This window comes from Condylura cristata, unplaced genomic scaffold (genome assembly GCF_000260355.1).
Source record: "Condylura cristata isolate star-nosed mole 26May11 unplaced genomic scaffold, ConCri1.0 scaffold00017, whole genome shotgun sequence".
In the NCBI taxonomy this organism is placed as follows: domain Eukaryota; kingdom Metazoa; phylum Chordata; class Mammalia; order Eulipotyphla; family Talpidae; genus Condylura; species Condylura cristata.
This window is the reverse complement of record NW_004567118.1, coordinates 33,556,933-33,574,188: the sequence shown is the minus strand read 5'-3', so window position 1 is coordinate 33,574,188 and position 17,256 is coordinate 33,556,933. Positions and strand designations below refer to the sequence as shown.

Genomic DNA, 17,256 nt, shown 5'->3' with positions numbered 1-17,256 from the left:
GAGCTGGTCTTAATCTAGAGGGGGCAAAATGAATGAAGCTGTAAATCCCAGGGTTTGGGGGGTGGATGAGGGGGTGGGGTAAGGGCCAGAGGCTTGGGGGGGCTATGTCATGCCATTAGGTCATACTCCTAAGGGAGGCCGGAGCTGGGAGAAGCCGCTCCCCAGCCAGCGCCAACCACAAAGGCAGATCTCAGCCTGCAGCTGCTCCGGCAGAGCTGGGTGGGGGTAGACCATGGACAGGCAAACACGAAGCAGCAACTGGGTGTCACAGGCAGTTGTTTATTACACCAGCTTAAGCCCCTCCAACCCCTGCAGACGGCAGTGAGCTCTCCATTTCTGACACCTGATCAGGAAGCACCTGATCAGAGGGGGCAGAGACATGGGGCAGGAAGGTGGCTGGGCCCCCTAACACACCCTGGCTCAGGTCAGCATTGGGAAGAGGCTGGGCTAGGAAGGAGGGAGCCCTGTCCTCACTGAAGGCCACATCTGCCCAAAGTCAGACCCCAGAGTCAGGCCTGGGGGGCAATGGAGACCCCCAGACAAATGTTCACTGTAAACCGAGCAGGGCTGGTCAAGAGTTGGGAGTTGCATGGCTGTCCACAGGCTGTGGGACATCCTCTTCTCTCCCTGGCACGCTGGGAGTTGTGCTGCAAGTCTTCTCTGCTTCACCATGATACCACAGGCCAAAGCTTGGGGGGAAGCCAAGAGGTACTCTGAGGCTCAAAGCCAGAGGGGAGGGGGATATTGGCTAAGGAAGGAAGTGGTGGGGAGGGCTATGGGAGGAAGAAAGGGCAGCTTGAAGCAGTGGGGAGGTGAGGGGCCAGGGCTGGAGAAGCAGGAGGAGAGGAACACTTAGCGCGCAGGGCAGCAAGGTGAGAGCCCCTGGCGGGGAAGTGCATGTGGAAAGAACCAAGGTAAGCCCCATGTCATCCCTCATCCCTGCCGCTCACGCCCACCTTCTTCCCCAACATACAAACTCTGTATCCTGGACTCGGGGGCTGGAGGGTGGTCTTCCTTATCACTGGAGATCAGGAGCCATGAGTCATCTTCATCATCACTGGGATAGAGAGAGGAGACATGAGGACCGTTTGGCCAGATTCTGAGGGGCAACAGGAGTCTGGCTTGTTTGGCTTATAGGCAGCCGTCAGGAGCAGGCTGAGGACAGCGTGAAGGCTGAAGAGACGGTGACCCTACCGAGGTGAAGGATACTTTGAAGGTTTTATCTTATAGCATGATAGACAACAGCCCCTGACAAGGCTGAAGCTGTAGTCTTACTCTTCTAAGAATGAACAGAACCAGGCAAACCAAGATGTAGCTTTGGGGAAGCTGTTTCCTCAGCAGGATAGACAGCAAGTATAGACAGCAGGATAGACAAGTGGGAGCAGTGCCATCCAGAGAGAAGGGTGACTGGCTCGGAACAGCAAACTGGACAGCCGGCTTTGGGGGTGACCAGCCCAGACTGGCAGGCCCACAGGGTGATCAAGCTAGAATGTGAGGTTGGATCAAGCCAGAGTGGGCTGGAGAGCAGGCAAGGGGTGCCAAGTTGGAATGATGAGGCCAGAGTGGTTGGCACAGCAGCCTCAGAGTGACCAAGCCAAAGCCGGGCAGGCTGGACAGCAAGCTGTAGGGGTGACCATTTAGAGTGGCAGGCTTAGACAGGTACCAGGTTCAGGCAGCCACTAGGCCAGATGAGCAGGTTCAGGAAGTGACCAGGGAGGCAGGTTCAAAGGGGGGCCTAGGCTGGAGTAACAGATTCAGTCTGACACAACAGACTGAAGATGAGCAGGCTGGGTCAGCAGGCTCAGTGGGGTGACCAGTTTAGATCAGCAGATGGCCGGACTGGGTTAGCCAAGACCAGGCTGGGTCAGCTGGCTCAGCGGAATGAGAGAGGAGGGCTGGCTCGCAGGGTGATAAAGGCAGAGACTTACCTGCTCTCGGCTTCCTCTGGGGTCCCTAACATCTTGGCCTTGATCTTCTTCCGCTGCTTCTTAACAGCCACCTTCATGGCTTCAAGTAGAAGTCCAGGGACCCGGTGATCTGTGAGTAGCTCCCTATAGAGAAAGAGGAGTAGAGGAAGTACTGGGGACGCCACAAGAGGTTTCACCCCCACAACCTGTACATGCTGTGCCCTCCTTTTTTAAACACTGTCTTGCTGACACTCTTCAGCCCTTTGCTACGGTGTCATCCCCTCCGAGGAATATTTCCTTGACCTCTACTGCTGTGTCCCTTTGCACTGTCTCTCTCCCCCCTTTTTGGATGAAGTTCCAGGAGGGTTGTCTGATTCATGTCCTCCCAAAGCCCGGTGCAGATGCTGGCGCATGTCACTGTGGATAAATAAATGAACCAGCGAATAGGATGGGTGGCCTGAGGCTCAGAAGCATGTGTGAAGTCCCTTGGCTTCCCGGCCACTGTGGAAGACCTCACCGCTGGAAGTAGGCCAGCTCCTCCTTCAGTAGGAACACATTGGCTTTGAGCTCATTCCGCTCCTGAAGGACCTGCTGAAGCTCCTTTCGACTGAAGTCGCACTGCACTGCCTTGGAGGGGCACTCTGGCTGCTGGGCCCCCACCTGCAGAAGGACAGACTTGGGTGGCCTCTTGGCGCTCAGCTGCCTGCAGGCCATCACAGAAACTAGAGGCAGTTCCTGGAAGGGAGACTGGGGGGGCAAGGGTGCTGTAGTGGATCAGTAATTGGGTTAAGAGTAGGGGTAGATGTTTATTGCTGCTTTATTTACAATTGGAAAAACATGGAAGCAGCCCAAATGCCCAAAAGTAGATGACTGGATTAGAAAGATGTGGTACATATATACAATGGAATATTACTCAGCAACCAAAAAAGAGAAACACATGTCTTTTGCAGCAACTTGGATGGAGCTGGAAAAGATCATGCTTCGTGAGATAAGCAGAAAGAGAAAGATAAATACCAGATAGTTTCACTCATAGCAGGAGTATAATGGCCCAGGTGGAAAATAACAAAAATAATGAACAACCATATACCAGAGACATTTTGCCGGGGTGGAGTGGGGAATAGGATCAAAAATGGGGTGGGGGGAGGGAAATGCACGGGATTATGGTGATGGCACATGGGTGACTTGGTGATGGGAAACCCGCGGGGATTACAACTGAGATGGAAAAAAATGTACAAAATGATGTAAAAGTAAACTTTTGTAAAAAAAAAAAAAGAGTAGGGGTAGACCTGGGTTGGGAGCTTAAACTTGCTTCAAAAGAGAGCAAACCTTTCCGAACGCCTAGTGACAGACGCTGTGAATACTGGGATGAGTCCCTGACCTCATCCTCGTCGGGCACTCACCAGGTCTTCAGGGGATCGAGGGCTTCCAGTGGCGGCGGATTCGAATTCACACCCCGGCCCCGGAGCCCCTCGGCACAGCCGCGCGAGTAGCTCCCTCTCGCGGTCACGCGCGGAGCGCAGCTGGATTTCCAGGGCCGCCAGTTTGTGCCGCAACTCGGCATTCACCAGCAGGAGGCGCTGCAGCTGCTCCTGCAGCTGGGGGCGGAGCAAAGGGCGGGCTGGTGGGCGGGGCGCCGAGGGCCCGCGGGCACCCCGCCTGGCGCCCCACTCGGTCTGCCCTGCGCTCACCGCCTCTGTCTCCTGGCTCCGCTGCAGCAGATCACGGCTGTGCGCCCGGAGTTCGTCCCGCTGTCGGTCGGTCACCTCCTTGAGCCGCCGCAGCAGAGCGCGCTCCTCTGAGGAAGGGTGGAACTCAGCGGAGGGAGCCGGCCCCCCACCCGCTGCATCCTGGCGGGGCCTGCACTCACCCTGTGGCCCGCAGCGCAGCTCCCTGCGGAGGTGCTCGTTTTCCTCGCGCAGACGCCGCAGCTCCGCCTCGGCCTGCTGCGCCGACACCTGCAGCTGGGGAGTCCATGCCCTCAAGGTCAGGTCCCTAGCGGCTCCACTAGTGGCTGGAGAGGGGGCCGTGGCTCACCGAGTCTGGGGCGGGCCCCACGGCAGCCTTCTCCAGAAACTCCAGCGCCCTCACCACCAGCGGCACCAGCCCGGCAGCCGCCTCTGGTCCGAAACGGCGCGCCAGCTCTTGCAGCTCAGTGCCCAGGGCCCCCGCTAGGTGGTACACAAGCTCCGCGGCCGTCCCTGACCCCGTCGCCACTCGGGACCCCAGGCCCTGCGCCCCAGGAGCCACCCTTGTGGGCTCCATGACCCCCGAAAGCCTAGGGCTGCGACAACCCCCGCCCGCGCCCGCGCCCCCGCCCCCAACCCTCCAGGGATTGGAAAAAAAAACCGCACAGTTCCGGCCCAGGAAGCAGTTTAGGACAGAAGGCGGGGTAAAGCCACGTGGGAGGGGCGACTAGGCAAAAGGCCGGGCTAGACCGCGCCCTCGGCCTCCTGGGGCCAGTCCCGCTCAAGCCTCCAAGGTCACAGGAAATAGGACCGTAAACTTCCAGCCAGATAGCCATGAGCTGAGGTTCAGGGCTGTAAGTGGTCACTTGCACCGGGCCCTCCCCAAACAGTGCCCAATCAGGCGCCACCCGTGGCCGTAGTCATGGGCACCATTTGGCTGGGAAGTGAGTGAGGGGAAAGGTGAGAGGTAGGCAGGCCTCTGCTACTGCCCCCTCAAAGACAGTCAGCTTACCCAGCTGTGTGCCTGTTTGCCTCCCAGAAGTGCCACCGAACTTAAAGGGCTAGGCTGGGAGCCACAAAACAAGCCTCGGAACTTCCAAGACTCACAGAAACCAAAAACCAAAACCAACTGGCAAATGCTGCAAGATATTTCCCTCCAGTATGATGGAGGGAAACTAGCAGATGAGGTAAGATAGTTAAGTGTGGGACCTCCCTGATCGCCAGCCGTTAACGCTGTTGCCAGCCACTGCAACATAAATTCAATCTCAAATTCAATTCCCAGGCAGGGAGCTGACCCACAGGGCACCGCAGACCTTCTGCAGACCTTCTCCGGTCTCGCCCACTGCTCCCCTCAGCAGGGTATTTCAGTAGCTCTGCCTGTGCTGCTCCCTACTCTGTCTCTGGTGAATCCCCTGCACCTCTGGCCTACACCCTGGTTCTTGTATGCATACAGAAAATAAATCTTAAAAAAAAAAGTAATAGTTGATGCCCATGCCCCTGCAGGTCCCTAAATCTAGGGGCTATTTTGCCCCTCTCAAGAATGAATCTAGCATCTTACTAAGTACAGCCTCCTGCCATCCCTACAACCAGTATTTGAACCCCGGGGGAGGAAAAAAACTGAAATACTTGTATTTATACAAAATTTATTATTACTTTGTTTAGGGTTACAAGATACAAGGTCAACACAAGCACAAAACAGGAAAAAGGGCCACGGTGCTGAATGTCACCAGCTTGTCTGAGGGGAGCAAGGGGCTCCAGCCTTCAGGAGTCTGAAGCAGAACTAGGCATAGAGGTCCTCCCGGTCTGCAGAGTAAACCTCTCCCTCCTGCAGGAGGGCGAAGTTGAGGAAGTGGGAGGGCCTGTGCACCTCGTGGTAGAACTCTTTGGGGTTAGCCAGCTGCAGTTCATACTTCATATTGGGATCATGCCGAACACCTTGGGGTGGGAAGAAACATCCAACGTTAAGTCTACTTGCCTCACCCAGTCTGGGCCCCTGGGTATCTCTGCACCCAAAGTGCTCAATCAAGGTGATGGTCTAATAACCCCATCCCCACTTTTGTTCACCACTTACCCATAAAGTTGTAGTTCCACGAGGACTGAGCAGGAACCATGAAGAAACCAAGAAAGCGGTCTGACAACAACATCTGGACCCTCTCATAGTGCGAGGGGAGGTAGCCCTTGGGGTTGTTGCCTTTGTCTGTGTTCTGGCGGCCCCATTCATAGCCACTAGGGGTTAGCTTGTAGGCTGTCAGAGTGCAGGAGCCAGGGGTGAAGCTAGAAAAGAAATGAGGGCAGTCAGCTCACAAGACCATCTGGGCCTTGTCCTATAATGTATACCCCAATATACCTGCTCCCAACTGGGCCAAAACCCACCTGCAGGTGATGATAATGGTCTTCTCACCATCCCAAGATGGGTTATCAGCCATGATCTTGGCATGGGTGGTGACATCCTGGGGTGACAGCTGGGGGGACTCATTGGGTTGAGTGTGGATCCAACCTAAGGGTTCCATCTCCTATAAGCAAAAATGAGTGAAAAGCTACTTAGTGCCCTATCTGTAGACTGGGCACCCTGAGAGTAACACACCCATTACCACCACCAAGTACCCATTGTCCCTAAGCTCCATCACAATCACTGACCTTGAGGTACTCATGCTGAGGCAGCTGGCCAGGCAGGTGCACAGTCTGGTGAGTGCCCCACTGTGGTACCATGACGATGCAGCGAATCTCCTTCACCTGGGGGTTATCTGGTGGACTCACGCCATATAGGTATCCTGCAATCTAGATGCAAGGGAGTCAAGAACCAAAATAATTGTCAGTACCAGTCCAACTTGAGCTGCCAGTTGTTTCTTTTCTTTCCAAGAAAGCAAGGACAGAATTCCTCAAAGTGTAAGCATCATCGCCTGGGGCACTTTTTCCAAATGTCAAACATGGACTTCATATCTCAGTCTTACATCAGAATCTCAAGTGAAGTCCTGGAATCGGCAGTGCTCACAGGCTCCCCAGCTGATTGTAGTATCCATAAACAAATAAGCATATCGCTCAATGAATTTTCACAATTTATATATTTATATGTAAAACTCACACAGGTGATAAGCAAGCTTAAATTCTTGAGCTTACTTGGGGGTCCTCCCTGGTGGCACAGTGGGTTAAAGCATAGCACTATGAAGCTGTCACAGCCACTGTGCACAAGTTTGATTCTAGTCCAGGGAGCTGATCCACATGGCACAGCAGACCTCTCCTGACCCATCTGCTGCTCCCCTCAGCAGTGTATTTCATCAGTCTGCCTGTTCTGGTTCCCCCCTTGTCTCTGATGCATCCTTTCACTCCCCACAACTCTGGCTAGTTCTTGTATGTATAAATAAATCTCTAAAAAAAAAATTCTTAAGCTTACAAATTGGTATTTTAAATAATATGAATTTCTCACACTAGAAGTAAAGCATCTTCTCATACAATATTTGCCAGTCCCCCCCCCACCGTTTTTTTAAGACTTATTTTGTTTATTTAAGCATATAAGAACTGGGGTGTAGGCCAGAGATGCATGGGGTGAGAAGATTCACCCATGACAGAGGAAAGAACAGGCAAATCTACTGATAAATACTGCTGAAGGGAGCAGCAGCCAAGACAGGAGAGGTCTGCTACGCCATGTGGGTCACCTCCCGGGCTGGGGATAGAATTCCTGCAGCAGTGGCTAGCCAAGAGCTTGATAGTTTTGAGACGTTAACCCCTGCACCACAAGGGAGGCCCCACATAAAGCATCCTTAACCTCAAATTTGATACACCACATTTATTATATACACATGACCTGATTTCTAACTATTAGCTAGGTCCTTTTCAGTAACTTTTAGAGTCAAACTTTATCATTCTTCTAATTGCCATAGGTTTACAGTATGTCTTGACATCTTTAAGGGCCAAAACCATCCTCTTGTTTTCACTATCCCTGTCTATTTTCTCATACATAAATCTTAAAACCAAATCTCAAGGTCCCGAAATCTCAGCTGAGTTACATACACAAAAACATTGGGCACACATTGTGACCTAGCTGAGCAAGCTTACTCACTTGGGCCCGAAGGTCAGATATGCAGATAAATTTCTTAAGTACATTCTTAGGCAGAATGTAAGTGTAACCAGTCTCCTTGATGTCATCAGATGAAACATAGATGTGATTAGTCCTCAGGTGCAGATTGGCAGCAGAGATAGCCCTAAAATTCAGTAAGTAATGTCAGTATTGCTTAACCACAGCACCTTAGGTAACACCAGTAGGTCTTCCCATTCCTACCCCTCTCTCCCTTTACCATACCTGACCCTCCACTCAGTCTTCGATGAGAAAGTCTGGGTCTCGTAATTACTGGTAGTGGAGGTGATGATCTCATCTCCGTGCTTGTTGACAGTACGAGTCTGAGTGGCAGTCAACTGTGACTGTTCCTTGGTCTGCTTCTCAATCTCGGCTATCTGCTGCCGCTGCTGTGATGGCGCTGAGATCTCCATACCCAGGATGATGTCTCGAATTTCTGACTGTGTCAGTGATGCTACATTCACACTGCAGAACAAGGGAGGGTCACACCACAAGAATCCCTTCCCCGTGGGTCACATATGCCTCAATGGCAAGAGTGGGACTCAGTGCGGGAGGCAAGCCCCATACTTTTGCCTCAGATTATCCTCAACTGATACTCACATAAAGTGGTGATGTACCAATAAGGGCAAAGCTGCCACCTCCCAGGATGGCCTATGCATGTGTACCTTTAGTCATGCTCAAATCTGCTCAGCACCAATCCCTCCACTTTTCCTTAACACAAAATGCCCTGGCACAGGACAGGCAAAACCCCCAAATAGCAGAGTTGGTACTGTCAGTCACCGTAGGGAGTACTAGGAAATCTTTGTTTTCATAATGATAGAAAGGGTTGTGTCTGCATGCATGTGAGTGTGGTATTAGCAGTAGTATGTACAAGTTTGGATGCTATAACTTCCTGTGATGCATTAACAGTAAAGAAATACCCTGCTCAAAATGACAATTTTTAGGACAACTTTCTAACAAACATCTGACCATGAATATTAAAAAAAAATTAACAAAAACAAACCACACACAGAAAGGACCCTCCATGGTAGCACAATGGGTTAAAACCAGCACAATGAAGCTATCCACAGCCACTTCAGTGTTTGATCCCCAACCCTGGCCCCAGAGTCCACATGCCGCAGCAGACCTCTCCTGACACACCCGCTGCTCCCCTCAGCAGTGTACTTCATCAGTCTGCCTGTTCTGTTCCCCACTCTGTCTCTGGTGAATCCTCTCACCGCCCCTGCACCTTGCCTGCACCCCAGATCTGTATGCATAAATAAGTAAATCTTCCAAAAAAAAACAACCAAAAACCAGAGACTGAACCACTCATTTTGCCCTTAGATCTATCTCCCCACCACCACTGCTCACTTGTTTTTCTTGCCATAGTCAGCCAAGATAAGGTCCTTGAGCTGCACCTCCACCTTGATCCATTCCTCATCCGTCAGAGTGGGCCAGATGTGGTGTGGTTCAGTAATGGTGGTCTTGTCTGGCTTTAGGATCACCTTTGCCCGGTCATTGTTTACATGCAGGGCACGCAGAATCAGGATGAGGCGGGAGAAGGCCTGGGGAGAGATGTGGCAGTGTGGGGGCAGGCTGACCACTTGATGCTCTTTCCCTTCTCACCACTCTACCCTTTCAGAGAACCCAGGAATTGATCCCAAACTCTAAGGTGCTGCCTGCCCCTCAGCCTCTCACCACAAATCACCTTGTTATGCAGGCACAGCATCACTATCTAATTCACAAACTGAAGATGTAAAAATGGCCCAGTAAGGAGTTGCGGAAAAAGGTAACAACACAGAGCTTATGGCCCCATACCATTCCTAGAGTGACCCTTTTGCTGAGGTGGCTTCATACCGTGTAAGAGGAAATAGTCTTTAGCCAGTCATCATAGAGGTTGAAGAGAACCATCTGTGGCTCAGTAGCTTTAAGGATGAGGTCCCCAAACTTTTCCACTTTGAGACAAGCTTGGAACGGGAGCTGGAGCTCTGATCCTTTGATCACGATATTGGGAAAGTCCAGCAAGTGCACCTGAGACAAGGTCAAGTCTATGATTAGAAACAGAGCCTACCTGCAGGCCTTCTTTCTTCTACATCATTCACCTCTCACCTCCAATGGATCCAGCATGCCCTTCCTTGTGACAATGATTTGCTTGGGCTGTTCCTCCACAGGCAGAGATCGGATCAAGGCAGCCACCTCCTCAGCTGTCTTCCACTTAGCCAACTATAGAGCAAGAAAGAAGGAAACTGAAAATGAGTCTTTAACTGCCCAGGTCAACTAAAACAGAAGACCCATGGTTTCTATGGTAGAGAGTTAAGTCTCCGCACTATGAAGCTATCACCAGCCACTGCAACATGAGTTTGATCTCCAGCCAGGGAGTTGACTCACATGGTGCAGCAGACCTCTCCTGAATCGCCTGCTGCTCCCCTCAGCAGCATATTTCAGTCAATCTGCCTGTTCTACTACCCATTCAGTCTCTGATGAGGATCTGTTTCTCACCACCCCACCACCTCTGCATTACATTCCAGTTCTTGTATGCATAAATAAAATAGGTATTTCTTAAAATAAATAAGTAAAACATAAGGCCCTAGTCTTAAAATATGAAAATTATGTCTCTAAGTTGAGCACTGCTATTGAATGTAGAGCACAAAAGTCAAATGGCTTTGCCCAAGTGGCCTACACTCCAGTTCTTATATGCACAAATAAATAAATGTTTAAAAAGAAAGACTGCGATTAACAAAGGGAACAGGGGAGTTCTCTAGAAAATGAGAGCTATATGAACAAAGTCACAGAAGTAGAGATGAGCATCATGGCTGTGGGATACTAGGATCCTGGTCTGGTTCCAAGAGGAGACACGCTATAAAGGAAAAGTGACTATAGCTGTTCAGGTTGTATCCCAGATAGACAGCGAGTGTACAAAGAAAAGAAAAGTTAGTGTAGCAAAAGGGAGATGACCAAAGGTTTTGAAGTTGAGAAGAGATCTGGTTAGAGTGATATTTTTAAGAATGTAAAAAAATAGGCCTTCCCTGGTGGCACAATGAGTATCAAGCAGCACTGCAAGCTGGCTTCAGCTGCTTCAGTGCAAGTTTGATCTCCAGACCTGAAGGTGACCCCCACAGCCCAGCAGATCTCTCCTGAGCCACCCGCTGCTCCCCTCAGCAGTGTACTTAGTTGATCTTCCTGTTCTGCTCCCCACTCTGTCTCTGATGAAGCCTCTCACTGCCCCTGCACCTCTGGCCTATACCCCAGTTCTGTATGCATAAACTTAAAAAAAAGATTGTAAAAAAATAACAAGATAAATTCAAGATTCACGGAGCAGAGGCCAGCTGCTTGGTAATGAAGGACCTCACATACTTAACCTCCTACAGGAGAAAATTTCCTAAGTAACTCACGGGAAAAGTTCAAATGAAATGTCTACAACCTTTCAACAGAGAAAAAAGGTAACTTTCATATATAAGCCCTTAAAGTTAGATTTTCTTTTGGTAATGTGAGTACCTAAGGTATGGTTTGATTTCAGAGGCTTCCACTTTAGGTTATCTTAAATAGACAGTGCCAGCCACAAGAGTAGCTAGAGTCAGATCTGTTCCCACAAAGAATCCTTTATTTTAGACATCTTGACTTCTAACTAACCACTTGGGCTACTTTCTTTCTCTTTTCCCGTGCTTTCCATTCTCACTCTTATGTTTTAAAATTACCAATAAAGAGCAAGCCTGAGGAACCCTAAGTTCTCCCACCCTGAACCCCAGAAAAAGCAGAAGCCCAGGCCTGTGCACTCTCTACTCACTGATCTCATTACATGTCCTCAGCTGTGCTATATAATTTCCAAGTCATGTAAATAATGAAGTTTTTTTTCTTGATAGTTATTATTCAAGAGCATCTTGTAATCATAGTAATCACACAGGCTAGTCCAATCATATTAATAGGTTGAAACAGTACAGAGTACACCCATATCCACTCACTAAAGAGTAAGAGGGAATAAGGTTCAACAGTTTCTCTACTCTTCAGCCTACTCACCTGCCCCAAACGCTTTTGTCCAGCCCACACAGATGTGTGGATTATCTTGAGGAAGAGCTGTCCTGTGCGTGGGTTGAAAATGAAGATGGCTCCATTGATGGGCTTGGTTGTTAAGTTCCCTTCAAAGGTCTAAAGAATAGAGGTGGGGTGGGAGAAAGAATGATCACACTGGGCCCTCTCTGGTGGTGCTACAGGTTAAGGCACAGAACTAAGCTGTGATTCGCAGCCATTGCAGCATGCATCTCGACTCCTGGCCAGGGAGGTGACCCACATGGTGCCACAGACCTCTCCTGACCTGCCCACTGCTCCCCTCAGCAGTGTACTTTGTCAATCTGCCTGCTCTGCTCCCCGCTCTGTCTCTGGTGAATCCTCTCACTACCCCTGCACCTCTGGCCTGTACCTCAGTTCTTATATGCATAAATCAATCTTTAAAACAAGCAAGTGAAAAGGAATGATCACATCAGTTAGCATGGCCTCGACACAGGCATCCTGTCCCCACCCCAGTGCATACACAGGCCCTGTTACTCTCGAGTAGGCATATCTGCAGTCCCACAATACCACAATGCTTCTAACAGTCACCTTGTGGATAGTCACTCTGTAGACGTTAGTGTCATCCACAAACCAGATAATCTGGTTGGAGAAGAGTTCACCATAGTTCTGAGAGGACAGGTAGGGCTCAGTGGGCTCAGATGAGTAGAGCTGCAGTCCTTTCCGGATCCGTTCCCGTAACACATACAAAGCAGGGTTTGCCTTCATGATCTTAGCCATGGCCTGCTGTATGAGAGGTTTGCTGCCTGGGAACCAGTTTCCGTAAGCACTGTGAGGGTAGAAGAGGCAAGAAAAGATAAGACCTGCTAGCAGGTTCAAGGATAAGGAAAACTACAACTCTAGAGAAGACAGGCTGCTGGCAAGACAGACAAGCGTCTCCTTATGTACAGTCAGGGAAGAATAGTAACCCAGAAGAAAATTCCAAACCTCATCTCACATGTGCACTAAAAGTCACATGTGCACTAACGTATGGGGCTAATGGGAAATACAAGCTCGGCAGTCCCAGCTTACCTGTGCAGGTTATATGCCAGGTCGATGGCAATGAGCACACCTGTGGGCGAAGGGTAAATACTCATGTTGTCTGTAGTATAGTCCAAGAACTTGGCCCGGGCATAGCGCTCAATGTCGTGGGAATCATAGTCCCCCCAACGCAACTGGATATCAATCCAATACTTCTGAGTGGTCGTACTGTCCATCACATCCCTACAGGAAGAGAGGATAAGGCGTCCAAGACGGCACAAGTGATGTCCCCACAATCACAGAAACTCTCAATTACCACATCCACGTCCCCAAATCATCCCCAGATCAGTAACACCCCTCAGGGCATCAGCAGACCTGGATGATGGTATTGGTAGGAGTCAGGAGTAGCACTGGCATTATGTTTGAAAACGGCAACTAAGGGTAATTTCAAAGTAGTACTTCTAGATCAGTAAAACTAAAGCCTCTGCATGCTGAGGGCTGGAACACAGGCACTCACTTGGAGTCTGCTAATAATGAGGGTCGGGAGACATTCCACTTATAGGAGGCAAAGAGAAGGATATCGGCACAGGAAGAGTTCATCTTATAGGACTTCCGGGGATGGATTGTCTCCTTCTGTACTGTCTCAATTTCCAGTGCATCCAGTTCCTGGTCAAAAACCTGGAAGCAAAATTGAAAAGCTACGACTAATTTTGAAGGCCTATTAATGTAAGGAATTGTAGAATTTATTATAACTGGTACCACAGTAGAAATCTTATTAATGCTTCTAAGATATATTTTCCACAACCAAAGGAGGTGACCTGTTTTTGTAGCATCCTCCTCCCTCAATTTAAGCCCACCTGACACAAGTCCATAACAATGCTCTCATGGATCTTCTGCCACAAGTGAGCTCGGAAAATCTGGATGAGAGAGATCTTCAGAGTGGGGATCTTGCCATGCATGAAGATACCTGTCAAGTCCAGCTGTACTTGAAAGCCTACATATACCTGACAGGGAAAAGAGTATGAGATTTTGGTTCTTAGAACATAACAAGTAGATATACTTGTTCTTAGCTTTTCATCTCCCTCCCACCAACCATACTCACATTGGCTCGGTTGATGGTTGGAGACCACCAGAGGGTGAATCTACGATTGGGAATCTGATTCAACCCTGATCGCTGAGCATTAGTTAGCTTCTTCCACTTCATAGATTCCTCAAAACCACTTGCTTTCTCCCTGGAAACAGGAAACCAGGTAAGACCTACCATTTCCTTGAAGCACTAGAGATATCTGGCAGTGGAAATACCACCTTAGGTCACAAAAGCATAGAAGGATGAACTCAAAGGTTTGTGCTGAGTCACGCTAAGACAAAAAGAGAATTCTCACCAGAAAAGACCCTCCCAGGTAGGGAAGTAAGTGCCCTTGAAGAGTGTGTGCTCCAGAATGCCTTCTACACCACCTAAGGCCTGGATCATGTCTGTGCGGTAGTTGTTCAGATTCCAGAGCTTTCCATCATGCCGCTGGTGTGTCCACCAAAAAGGGTTCTGCTTCAAAACCTAGATGGCAAGAAGACAACTATGGCCAAGCTTCTGAAGCTACTGCCCCAGGTTTCCCACATGGCATGTATTCTCCTAACTCAAAGAAAATCGCTCAGCTATCTCCTCCTGGTACCTGATACTGCTTAAAATCAGTCCGAACACGCCAGCCCTTATCATAAGCCAATGTGTGCCGGTCTTTCTGGAAGAGGGTGTTGATTCGAGGAATGCCACGATCCCATGAATCTTCTAGATCTTCTAAGGTCAGTCGTCTATACAAAGGAAAAAAAAAAGTCAAATACATGCTGATATGAAGAATTTCACATTTCTCCCTGGCCAACAATTAGGGTCAGAGCTAGAACCTACTCCCTGTCTTCATTAAAATACTGTGTGCACGGCCAACAGGCATATGAAAAAATGTTCAACATCACTCGTAATAAGGGAGATGCAAATTAAAACCACAATGAGATACCACCTCACCCCAGTGAGAATGGCACATCTTCAAACAACTAGCAACAACAAATGTTGGCGAGGATGTGGAGAAAAAGGAACTCTCCTGCATTGCTGGTGGGAATGCAAACTAGTACAACCACTATGGAAAACTGTTTGGAGGTTCCTCAAACTGCTAAACATGGAGCTTCCCTATGACCCAGCAATCCCACTCCTAGGTATCTACCCAAAAGACACAAAAACAATGATTGAAAAAGATACTTGTACCCCCATGTTTGTTGCTGCTTTATTTACAATTGGAAAATACTGTGTGCACGGATGAATTGGTGGTGGGAAGGCCACGGCGATTACAACTGAGATGGAAAAAGGCATAAAATGATGTAAAAATAAACTATTATGGCCCTCCCTGTGGCACAGTGGGTTAAAGCACAGCACTAAGAAGCTAAAGCCACTTCCGCATGAGTTCGATTCCCGCCTGCCCTGGAGGTAACCACATGGAGTGGCAGACCTCTCCTGATCCGCCCGCTGTTCCCCTCAGCAGTATACTTCATCGATCTGCATGTTCTGCTCCCCACTCTGTCTCTGATGAAGCCTCTCGCTGCCCCTGTGCCTCTTGCCTATACCCCAGTTCTGTATGCATAAATAAATCTTAAAAAAAAAAATAAAATAAACTATTATATTATTAAAAACAAACAAAAACAAAAACAGTGTGCAGCCCTCCCTGGCAGCGCAATGAGTTAGGATACAGTACTGCAAGCTGCCCGATCCCCAACCCAGAGCTGACCCACATGACACAGCAGACTTCTCCTGTCTTGCCCCCTCTCAGCAGTGTACTTTGTTGATCTGCCTGTCCTGCTTCCTACTCTTGTCTCTGATGAGGCCTCTCACCACCTCTGACCTCTGGTGTTTGTACCTAGTTCTGTATGCATAAATAAATAAATCTTAAAAAAAATAAAATAAAAATATACAGTGTGCACTGCCCCCAACCTCAATACTGAAAAGTTACTCCCTCACCTTCCACAGGACTGCTGTGATCTCCTGGATGCCTACCTGTTCTGAGCAATGGCCTCTTGTCTCTTGAGTGCATACTCAGCCCAGACCCGCTGAGAATCAATGAATTCACTCTCCCATGGCTGTATGTAGCGGTACAAATTGGGAATAAGCTGGTCTTCTTCATGGCTCATTCCTGAACGAAAGTGAGTGATACCTACATCTGTCTGCTTGGACCACCTGTTTAGGGGCACAACCAGGATTAGAAGAGAAAAAAGTCTAATTAAAGAAACATCCCCTACCCTGAATGTCTAGCAAAATTTTCAGCTAAGTCCTACCTGAGGTCAGACTGAGGGATGAGCACATGACCCATTGAGAGCATGCCAAGTCCACCCAACTCTTTAGGGGTATAGAACACAACAGGGGGGAATCGACTTGGCATCTTGGAGTTGAGGCCAATCTTGATACGTGTCTGGATCTTATTTTCACACTTCACCAACAAGTCCAGGAGCTCCTGGGTATTTACCACAGCCTCCCGAAAGTATGTCATGAGGCCAATGAGAGCTGTGTTCCACTTATTCACGATCTGAGATAGTGGGAAAGAAGTAAATAATAGAAGAGTCATTAGGGTTAGAGGTAGGTGACAACCTGGTTACATTCTCCCCAGACCTCAAGAAAGTTTTGAGCTTAATCCCACTAGCGGGGCATAAATTAAAACCATGACAAGATAACTCTTTCACATGCCCTGTAATGGTTATAAAGAAGTGTAACTTAGCCACAAAAAGCACTGAAGTACTAAGATAAGTCACAACATGGATAAAAAGTGAAAGCATTAAGCTAAGTAAAAGAAGTCACATAAAAAATGGCCACATATGATGTAAAAATAAAAATTAAATTTTAAAAAATGGCCACATATTATAAAACTGTTTCTATGAAATGCTCAGATTAGGTAACTGCATAGAGACAGAAAGTAGAATAGCAGCTGCCAGGAGCTGGGCAGTGGGAGACAATGGAGAGTGAGTGATTGATATAGTGTTCCTTTTTGAGGGGATGAAAATGTTCTAGAATTAAGAGAGCAGTGATGGCCACACAATTTTATGAGTATACTGAAAGCCATTCAACAGTACACTTCATTCATTATGATGTCTTTTTTTTTTTTTAAGAAACCTACTCGTGGCTCTTATTAGTAATCCTGATTATCACATCTGCTCTGAAAACCTATTTACATCTCTAAGAGCCTGATCAGCTATAGACCTCTCTGTTCCTAGGGTTTCACTAGACATTTACCATCCTTTGTGTCCCCGACATTTACCATCCTTTGTGTCCCCTTTTCCCTCTCTCTCTCTTACCTTTCATCACAGAGCGCTTACAATACTTATGTGCACTACTTTTTGAAAGTGTTCCACATTATCAAACTGTTCGTTATATAGATGCCCAGTATGTTTTTATTGTTTTGACTTACTTTGCTACATGTAATTAATAGTCCCTCCATGTTGTTGAAATGGTGCCTGTCATCCTTTTTTTTTTTTATTTTATTTGTACATACAGAACTGGGGTACAGGCCAGAGGCTCAGGGGTGGTGAGAGGCTTCACCAGAGACAGAGGGGGAGCAGAACAGGC

At 48.6% G+C, this 17,256-nt stretch overlaps 2 protein-coding genes across 2 annotated transcripts in view; both read right to left on the bottom strand.

Moving 5' to 3' along the window:
* Positions 1-247: 247 nt before the first annotated feature.
* Positions 248-4,169, bottom strand: RILP (Rab interacting lysosomal protein). Its single transcript, XM_004685136.2, has 8 exons — positions 3,942-4,169; positions 3,775-3,868; positions 3,596-3,702; positions 3,308-3,502; positions 2,425-2,567; positions 1,929-2,051; positions 974-1,057; positions 248-689 (listed from the first exon to the last, which is right to left on the bottom strand). The coding sequence occupies exons 1-8, from the start codon at positions 4,167-4,169 to the stop codon at positions 572-574; spliced, it is 1,092 nt and encodes a 363-aa protein (XP_004685193.1). The 3' UTR covers positions 248-571.
* Positions 4,170-5,221: 1,052 nt separating this feature from the next.
* The window catches only part of PRPF8 (pre-mRNA processing factor 8), a 27,820-nt gene continuing 15,785 nt past the window's right edge, over positions 5,222-17,256 (bottom strand). The window contains exons 25-43 of the mRNA XM_012726323.1: positions 15,975-16,222; positions 15,697-15,876; positions 14,333-14,468; positions 14,048-14,217; positions 13,768-13,897; positions 13,523-13,669; positions 13,183-13,343; positions 12,717-12,908; positions 12,237-12,474; positions 11,658-11,786; positions 9,753-9,866; positions 9,501-9,674; positions 9,015-9,208; positions 7,890-8,129; positions 7,650-7,791; positions 6,230-6,370; positions 5,966-6,105; positions 5,664-5,866; positions 5,222-5,527 (exon numbers count right to left, since the gene is read on the bottom strand). Of these exons, the coding sequence (XP_012581777.1) occupies positions 5,373-5,527; positions 5,664-5,866; positions 5,966-6,105; positions 6,230-6,370; positions 7,650-7,791; positions 7,890-8,129; positions 9,015-9,208; positions 9,501-9,674; positions 9,753-9,866; positions 11,658-11,786; positions 12,237-12,474; positions 12,717-12,908; positions 13,183-13,343; positions 13,523-13,669; positions 13,768-13,897; positions 14,048-14,217; positions 14,333-14,468; positions 15,697-15,876; positions 15,975-16,222 (3,234 nt within the window). The 3' untranslated portion in view covers positions 5,222-5,372. The remainder of the gene's footprint in view (positions 5,528-5,663; positions 5,867-5,965; positions 6,106-6,229; positions 6,371-7,649; positions 7,792-7,889; positions 8,130-9,014; positions 9,209-9,500; positions 9,675-9,752; positions 9,867-11,657; positions 11,787-12,236; positions 12,475-12,716; positions 12,909-13,182; positions 13,344-13,522; positions 13,670-13,767; positions 13,898-14,047; positions 14,218-14,332; positions 14,469-15,696; positions 15,877-15,974; positions 16,223-17,256) is intronic.